Raw genomic sequence first — 9,696 nt, 5'->3', positions numbered from 1 at the left:
TCTGCACCAGCGGGAATGCGTGTAAAGGTACGCATGGTGGCCGCCGACTCCCAGTCAACAAAAAACAAACTAGCTGGCAGCTGGCGACCGCAGGAGCCATGAGTGACTGCGAGGGCACAGGATGGCTGCAGGGGGCTGGTAGATGCCCCAGATAAGTAAAACTTTTTTTTTTTTTTTTTTTTTTTTTTTAGAGTTAAGATTGCCTTTAAAGAGACACTGAAGCGAAAAAAAAATTAATGATATTATGATTTGTATGTGTAGTACAGATAAGAAATAAAACATTAAGATCAGATACATCAGTCTAATTGTTTCCAGTACAGGAAGAGTTAAGAAACTCCAGTTGTTATCTCTATGCAAAAAAGCCATTAAGCTCTACGACTTTTAAAGTCGTGGAGAGGGCTGTTTTCTGACTTTTATTATCTCAACTGTTATTGAATTATTTACTTTTTCTCTGCCAGAGGAGAGGTCATTAGTTCACAGACTGCTCTGAAAGAATTATTTTGAATGCTGAGTGTTGTGTAATCTGCACATATTATAGAATGATGCAATGTTAGAAAAAACACTATATGCCTGAAAAAAATATGAGAATATTTTCTTTGCTGCCAATCTTCTAGTAATTATTCATAGTACACAACCAATTCATTATATCATATTTTTTTTTTCGCTTCAGTGTCTCTTTAAGTGGTCAAACTCATCTTCTAACATAGTGGACACAGAAAAAGTGACAAAGTTTGCTTTTAACATTTATTCAGAGCAAGTATTGCAAAATGGCAGAGCGCTCACAGAACCGAGGAGGAAACGGGCAGCCAATAGAAAGCCGTAGTTTGAGCTTAAGTTATGTAAACAATATAGATAAACCTTGCAGTAACCGAGTAACACCTCAATGACCTCAGGAAATGGAAGTAAAGCTCAAACATCACATTCTAGACACTTAGCACCCATTTCTCCTCATATTCAAGTCCCTACAGAGAAATTATTGCCTATAATGTACGCTGCTAACATGACAAAGCAGGGGGGGCAGGGACGCTAACACTGTCCATGCGGCACAACAGAATGTTGCTGGGACTGGATGACGGAATAGACAGTTGGGACCACGTCAGATCCTCAGAAGATCTCTCACCTGCCTCCACATCCCTGCTGCCTGCTCCAGGAGCCACAAATGAAGTCATGCATGGCAATGGAAGGCTCAACTCCAAGTCTCTCCAGTGTTTGGCCACTGGTCGCCTCGTTTGGGCTAATTAGGGATTAGGCCCCGGAAGTTGCGTTGCCGGGACACCTGCGCACCTGGACTGGCCGGGGTCTCCGGGAAAGGTAAACGTTGGCTCAACTCCAGAGGTCCCTCCTCTCCACCTCACTTGTTGGGAGACGTCGGGGAGTGGTGGGCTCCCGATTCCAGCATGGCTCTCCTCCGGGCTGTCTCTTTGGCCACACTGTGGTTGAGGCGCCTCAGACGCTCCTGTAAGGAAATGGTCGTACATAACTGTGGAATTCGTAATGAACCAAACACCTAAACACGGTGGATGCTGGTGCAGGACCCTAGGCTGTAACAAATCCAGAGTGTAAAGGAGGGATCCGCACATAGGCTTGCTGGAACTCCAGAGAGGTTTATTGTCCCATCAGACGATCGTTTTGTGACCCTCAGGGTATCTTTTGTCAAGGCGTTGGGGCAGACATGCCTTCACACAGGGGACCCTTAGGGCCCCAAAACTATGGTCTGATGGGACAATAAACATCATTGGAGTTCCAGAAAGTCTATGGGCCTGATTCACAAAGCGGTGCAAACTTTTTCGCTGACTTTTGCGCACGCAAAGTGCCGCGATTCGCGCGATCGCGAACTATTGCGCGCACAAAAGTCCGCAATCTCGCAAATCGCGGCACCTTGCGCGCGCAAAAGTCCGCGAAAAAGTTTGCACTGCTTTGTGAATCAGGCCCTATGTGCGGATCCCTTCTTTGCACTTTGGATACATAATTGTCGGGGATGACTGTGCTCAGACCAAACACAAGGGACTCAATTCAAAAAGGGCTCTTCGATAAAAAATCAGGACAGTAAAATACCACATTCTGTACTTTAGACTTTTTTTTTTTTTAATTCATAAAGATATTCATAAAGATATTTATAGGCTTGGTTTCAATTCACAAAAACCTGTGCAGTTACAGTAGAGCAGCTGTGGAGTAGGTTTCTGTTCTGTTACTGTCAGGTCATGCCACTCCTGTGCAGTGATAGCATTACAATACTAAGCGGTATCCTCGACATCCCTTTAGATCTTTATGTCTCCTTCTAGTCCCTCTGTATCTATTAGTCTTTCTAAACATCTTACTTAAAGGGAACCAGAGACGCCAGAAAAAATATTTTATACATACCTGGGGCTTCCTCCAGCCCCATAAGCCTGGATCGCTCCCATGCCGCCGTCCTCCGCTTCCTGTATCCGCCGGTTCCGGGTCCCGTAGTTTCGGCCAGTCGGCGTCAGCACGCGGCTAATTGTCCGTATCACAGGGGCTCCCAGCATACCCTTACGCGTGCGGCTGCATACTGCGCAGCCGCACGCGTAAGGATATGGAGGCATGCCCTGATCATGCGGCCACGTCCGCCGGAAGTGACGGAACCCGGTACCGGCGGATCCAGGAAGCGGAGGACGGCGGCGTGGGAGCGATCCAGGCTTATGGGGCTGGAAGAAGCCCCAGGTATGTATAAAATATTTTTTCTTTTTCCATGTCCGGCGTCTCTGGTTCCCTTTAATGGCCAGAGTTTGGATGAACTTCCAATAAACATAAAACGCACCATGCTTGGATGATTTCACCAGTTGCTCCTCGGCATCTTCAAACAGGAACCTAAAAGGTTACTGTCTGAAGGGCTGCAGGGGAAACCTCCTCTGTGCTGGCTCTCTTCTCTTGGTGGGCTCTGATCACTCCTGCAATGTTTCGTTTTTCTTTTTTTTTTTTAAATAAAATGTGTTTTTTTATATTCCCCCCTCCGCCAGCCAATGACAGCGATAAGCCTATGAGAGCCGATCGCTCCTGAGCCTCTCCAGGGGACAGCTGATCGACACGGCTGTCCCCAAGTACAGCGCTGCTGTAGATTGCAGCGCTGTACAATGTAAATGGACGGCGGTTTTGCCGTCTAACAGTCTGCTAGCAGCGATCGCAGGGCATCCTTCACTCAAGCGGGGATGTATGCAATGGCGTGCGCAATTCCCAGTAAAACACGCCCCCAGCAGTTCACACCAATTGGCTTTGAGCGGTCCTGGGGCTGCCCTCTTGCGACTGCCAATTGGTGTTGGGCGATCGCAAGGAGGTTAAAAGGAAATGGCAGCCTTCATTTACTTCTTACTTCAGGTTCCCTTTAGTCCTAGAGCTGGCAGCCATACCTGCGCATTCTGCAGGATGTTGTTCACCAAGACGACCCTGCGGCGAGCATTCAGCAACTTTTTCACATAGGGGTCCAGGTCCAGCGCCACCTTCTGGTCTTCATTTATCTTGCAGAGTTCTGGAATTTAAGAAAAAAATATTTTATTTTATTTAGAAAATAAAGCATAGAATGTGGGCTGTGTGGAATCAAAGCTCCACCATTATCAGGCCTGCCTGTACCATAGAAAGAAATAATAAACTGAGTACAACCAGAACTATTACAATATGTAATAACGCAACAAAAGAAAATGACGGGTCTCTGTACTATAAAAAGAGATATCAGTTTGACATGTTCAGTCATCCTTCAAGAACCCCCCCCCCCCCTCGAAAGCTGCAGCTGTAGGATCGATAGACTGTCTAGTGTAACACTGTGTAGTAGTTAGTACTTGCATCCTATGCTCACTCCTGTTTATGCTTGTTGTATTATCTTTTTTTTATACTTCTACTCTGACCAATTGTATTTGCCAAACCCTATTCTGGGCACGACCCAGACGTGTTTGGCGATCCACTATATATTTCTGATTCTGATGCAGTAGGACTGTTGTGAAGTTTCTTGGTATCAAAATACATCCCGAAGCAATATGGCTGCCATCAGTGTGACAGAACAAAATGGCCGCCATCAGGAAGGTCAGTACACTTACCAGGGCTGTGGAGTTGGTAAAAAAAAAAAAAATCATCTGACAACTCCAGGTACTCATAATTTCTCCGACTCCACAGCCCTTGCAGGGCTATGGAGTGGGTACAAAAATCATTCGACTTCCCAGTTTATGAAATCACTCACTCCAGGTACCCAAAAATTGCTGCGACTCCACAGCCTTGACACTTTGCCACCATAAACATCTAGAGAGCAGTTACTTGAAATTGAGGGGGGTGCAGGCTTACCTGATGCCAGACTGTCTATGTGCTCCCGTAGATCCACCTGACTTTCCCTGCAGAAGCACAAGATGGCAAATGTTTAGAAACAAACTAAAGCCTATCTCCATAGGTCAAAGAATGAGGTTTTTCGTTATGTTAAAGGTGGGCACACACCATGCAATATTCACTTTAGATCCTATCCGAGCAACTGATCAGATCTGACATCTATTAAATATAGCAGTAAGCTAGTGTACACATCTATGATTCTTTATACTCCAATTAGATCTCCGATTGTTTTTCTGAATGGGCATTGATCCAAAATGAATGGAAAGGACGCATGCATGGAACAATAGGATTTCAAATTATATTTTGCAGCATGGCTGATATGATACATTTGGAACCCCCCAGGTAAAGAATGGTGGGTGGAGTCACATTTGGAACACCCCAGGTAAAAAATGGCGGGTGGAATCACATTTGGAACACCCCAGGTACAGAGTGGGTGGTGGAGTCACATTTGGAACACCCCAGGTACAGAATGGTGGGTGGAGTCACATTTGGAACACCCCAGGTACACAATGGTGGGCGGAGTCACATTTGGAACACCCCAGGTACAGAATGGTGGGCGGAGTCACATTTGGAACACCCCAGGTACAGAATGGTGGGCGGAGTCACATTTGGAACACCCCAGGTACAGAATGGTGGGTGGAGTCACATTTGGAACACCCCAGGTACAGAATGGTGGGTGGAGTCACATTTGGAACACCCCAGGTACAGAATGGTGGGTGGAGTCACATTTGGAACACCCCAGGTACAGAATGGTGGGCGGAGTCACATTTGGAACACCCCAGGTACAGAATGGTGGGCGCAGTCACATTTGGAACACCCCAGGTACAGAATGGTTGGCGGCGTCACATTTGGAACACCCCAGGTACAGAATGGTGGGCAGTCACATTTGGAACACCCCAGGTACAGAATGGTGGGTGGAGTCACATTTGGAACACCCCAGGTACAGAATGGTTGGCAGTCACATTTGGAACACCCCATGTACAGAATGGTGGGCGGAGTCACATTTGGAACACCCCAGGTACAGAATGGTGGGCGGAGTCACATTTGGAACACCCCAGGTACAGAATGGTGGGCGGAGTCACATTTGGAACACCCCAGGTACAGAATAGTGGGCGGAGTCACATTTGGTAAGTCAAAAGACCGCACTCACGTCAGTGGGTAAGCTGGTGCCGGGCCCCAAGGCCATCAAACACTATCGTCATGGAGGAGTCCGCACACAGACTTGTCGGAGCAATCACCATAAATGTATTGTCCCATCACATGTATACAGATACACAGTCAGACCTGCATAGGCCGACGATCGTTTCGAGGCCACTCAGGGTCCCCTTTGTCAAGGCGGGTAGCAGAAAAGACATATACCTGTCTGTATATGTCTTTTCTGCTACCCGCCTTGACAAAGGGGACCCTGAGTGGCCTCGAAACGATCGTCGGCCTATGCAGGTCTGACTGTGTATCTGTATACATGTGATGGGACAATACATTTATGGTGATTGCTCCGACAAGTCTGTGTGCGGACTCCATCATGACGATGGAGTCACATTTGGAACACCCCAGGTACAGAATGGTGGGCGGAGTCACATTTGGAACACCCCAGGTACAGAATGGTGGGCAGAGTCCCATTTGGAACACCCCAGGTACAGAATGGTGGGCGGAGTCACATTTGGAACACCCCAGGTACAGATTGGTGCGCGGAGTCACATTTGGAACACCCCAGGTACACAATGGTTAGCGGAGTCACATTTGGAACACCCCAGGTACAGAATGGTGGGCGGAGTCACATTTGGAACACCCCAGGTACACAATGGTTAGCGGAGTCACATTTGGAACACCCCTCATACAGAATGGGTGGAGGAGTCACATTTGGAACACCCCAGGTACAGAGTGGTGGGTGGAGTCACATTTGGAACACCCCAGGTACAGAGTGGTGGGCGGAGTCACATTTGGAACACCCCAGGTACAGAATAGTGGGCGGAGTCACATTTGGTAAGTCAAAAGACCGCACTCACGTCAGTGGGTAAGCTGGTGCCGGGCCCCAAGGCCATCAAACACTATCGTCATGGAGGAGTCCGCACACAGACTTGTCGGAGCAATCACCATAAATGTATTGTCCCATCACATGTATACAGATACACAGTCAGACCTGCATAGGCCGACGATCGTTTCGGGGCCACTCAGGGTCCCCTTTGTCAAGGCGGGTAGCAGAAAAGACATATACCTGTCTGTATATGTCTTTTCTGCTACCCGCCTTGACAAAGGGGACCCTGAGTGGCCTCGAAACGATCGTCGGCCTATGCAGGTCTGACTGTGTATCTGTATACATGTGATGGGACAATACATTTATGGTGATTGCTCCGACAAGTCTGTGTGCGGACTCCATCATGACGATGGAGTCACATTTGGAACACCCCAGGTACAGAATGGTGGGCGGAGTCACATTTGGAACACCCCAGGTACAGAATGGTGGGCAGAGTCCCATTTGGAACACCCCAGGTACAGAATGGTGGGCAGAGTCACATTTGGAACACCCCAGGTACAGATTGGTGCGCGGAGTCACATTTGGAACACCCCAGGTACACAATGGTTAGCGGAGTCACATTTGGAACACCCCAGGTACAGAATGGTGGGCGGAGTCACATTTGGAACACCCCAGGTACACAATGGTTAGCGGAGTCACATTTGGAACACCCCAGGTACAGAATGGTGGGCGGAGTCACATTTGGAACACCCCAGGTACAGAATGGTGGGCGGAGTCACATTTGGAACACCCCAGGTACAGAATAGTGGGCGGAGTCACATTTGGTAAGTCAAAAGACCGCACTCACGTCAGTGGGTAAGCTGGTGCCGGGCCCCAAGGCCATCAAACACTATCGTCATGGAGGAGTCCGCACACAGACTTGTCGGAGCAATCACCATAAATGTATTGTCCCATCACATGTATACAGATACACAGTCAGACCTGCATAGGCCGACGATCGTTTCGAGGCCACTCAGGGTCCCCTTTGTCAAGGCGGGTAGCAGAAAAGACATATACCTGTCTGTATATGTCTTTTCTGCTACCCGCCTTGACAAAGGGGACCCTGAGTGGCCTCGAAACGATCGTCGGCCTATGCAGGTCTGACTGTGTATCTGTATACATGTGATGGGACAATACATTTATGGTGATTGCTCCGACAAGTCTGTGTGCGGACTCCATCATGACGATGGAGTCACATTTGGAACACCCCAGGTACAGAATGGTGGGCGGAGTCACATTTGGAACACCCCAGGTACAGAATGGTGGGCAGAGTCCCATTTGGAACACCCCAGGTACAGAATGGTGGGCGGAGTCACATTTGGAACACCCCAGGTACAGATTGGTGCGCGGAGTCACATTTGGAACACCCCAGGTACACAATGGTTAGCGGAGTCACATTTGGAACACCCCAGGTACAGAATGGTGGGCGGAGTCACATTTGGAACACCCCAGGTACACAATGGTTAGCGGAGTCACATTTGGAACACCCCTCATACAGAATGGGTGGAGGAGTCACATTTGGAACACCCCAGGTACAGAGTGGTGGGTGGAGTCACATTTGGAACACCCCAGGTACAGAGTGGTGGGCGGAGTCACATTTGGAACACCCCAGGTACAGAATAGTGGGCGGAGTCACATTTGGTAAGTCAAAAGACCGCACTCACGTCAGTGGGTAAGCTGGTGCCGGGCCCCAAGGCCATCAAACACTATCGTCATGGAGGAGTCCGCACACAGACTTGTCGGAGCAATCACCATAAATGTATTGTCCCATCACATGTATACAGATACACAGTCAGACCTGCATAGGCCGACGATCGTTTCGGGGCCACTCAGGGTCCCCTTTGTCAAGGCGGGTAGCAGAAAAGACATATACCTGTCTGTATATGTCTTTTCTGCTACCCGCCTTGACAAAGGGGACCCTGAGTGGCCTCGAAACGATCGTCGGCCTATGCAGGTCTGACTGTGTATCTGTATACATGTGATGGGACAATACATTTATGGTGATTGCTCCGACAAGTCTGTGTGCGGACTCCATCATGACGATGGAGTCACATTTGGAACACCCCAGGTACAGAATGGTGGGCGGAGTCACATTTGGAACACCCCAGGTACAGAATGGTGGGCAGAGTCCCATTTGGAACACCCCAGGTACAGAATGGTGGGCAGAGTCACATTTGGAACACCCCAGGTACAGATTGGTGCGCGGAGTCACATTTGGAACACCCCAGGTACACAATGGTTAGCGGAGTCACATTTGGAACACCCCAGGTACAGAATGGTGGGCGGAGTCACATTTGGAACACCCCAGGTACACAATGGTTAGCGGAGTCACATTTGGAACACCCCTCATACAGAATGGGTGGAGGAGTCACATTTGGAACACCCCAGGTACAGAGTGGTGGGTGGAGTCACATTTGGAACACCCCAGGTACAGAGTGGTGGGTGGAGTGACATTTGGAACACCCCAGGTACAGAGTGGTGGGTGGAGTGACATTTGGAACACCCCAGGTACAGAGTGGTTGGTGGAGTCACATTTGGAACTCCCCAGACAGAATGGTGGGCGGAGTCATATTTGGAATACCCCAAGAACAGAGTAGTGGGGGAGTCAGATTCGGGACACCCCATTGAGTAATTGTGGGCGGAGTCAGATCTGAAGCTTTTTGAGTATAATCTGGTAGGTAAAGTTACAAAACGGGGGTGGAGGGAATATGTCTGAAGCCCCCTGAGAATAGGGTAGAGGAAGATTTAAAACACCCCAGATTCAAAATAGTGGGTGGAGTCGGGTCTGAAGCCCCTGCCACAGATTCAGAAGACCCCAGGCAGGCACATAATGGTGGGAGGAGTTATATAAAGCCCCCCCTCTATAGCACAGAAGTGGGCGGAGTCTCAGGAAGCCCCTCTAGCAGCAGCTCAGTGAGAAGATCCGGGCCCGCCTCACCGCACGGCGTGCACATGGGAGTCCAGCTGCTGCACCGCCGGCTTCAGCAGCTCCAGCAGCCCTTCCGCGAACACATCTCGCCCCGGGGACACCGGCACCGCCATCTTACACCGGACCGGAAATGACATTATGCCGCGCTGGCCACGCCCGCTCACCGGGATATGGCATTTCCCGTCGCCAGAGGTGCATGTCTGCAGTGTCTCCAGGAGGGCGCCATCTTCCCTGAGCCCGCAGCCATTACATTCTGCGTATTGTGGTCTCCGGCAATATGGCGGCGCCGCGCTCACCACACAGGGGTGACAGCAGACACAAGCCAGGCGAAAGCTAATACAGGCATCATAACATAATACCTTACAATCCCATTATAATAAAATCCAAGTGATTGAATGTGCTTTATATCAGGAAAACAAAATCGAAA

The 9,696-nt window shown here is 49.2% G+C and overlaps 1 protein-coding gene across 1 annotated transcript; it reads right to left on the bottom strand.

The window, feature by feature from the left end:
- Positions 1–726: 726 nt before the first annotated feature.
- On the bottom strand, positions 727–9,427 carry SNAPIN (SNAP associated protein). The gene is made up of 4 exons (XM_068251464.1): positions 9,279–9,427; positions 4,288–4,334; positions 3,366–3,484; positions 727–1,456 (listed from the first exon to the last, which is right to left on the bottom strand). The coding sequence occupies exons 1-4, from the start codon at positions 9,404–9,406 to the stop codon at positions 1,352–1,354; spliced, it is 399 nt and encodes a 132-aa protein (XP_068107565.1). The 5' UTR covers positions 9,407–9,427; the 3' UTR covers positions 727–1,351.
- Positions 9,428–9,696: the final 269 nt, after the last annotated feature.

This window comes from Hyperolius riggenbachi, chromosome 9 (assembly GCF_040937935.1).
Source record: "Hyperolius riggenbachi isolate aHypRig1 chromosome 9, aHypRig1.pri, whole genome shotgun sequence".
Lineage (NCBI taxonomy): Eukaryota > Metazoa > Chordata > Amphibia > Anura > Hyperoliidae > Hyperolius > Hyperolius riggenbachi.
The sequence above is the reverse complement of the archived record's forward strand: the minus strand, read 5'-3'. Positions and strand labels throughout refer to the sequence as shown.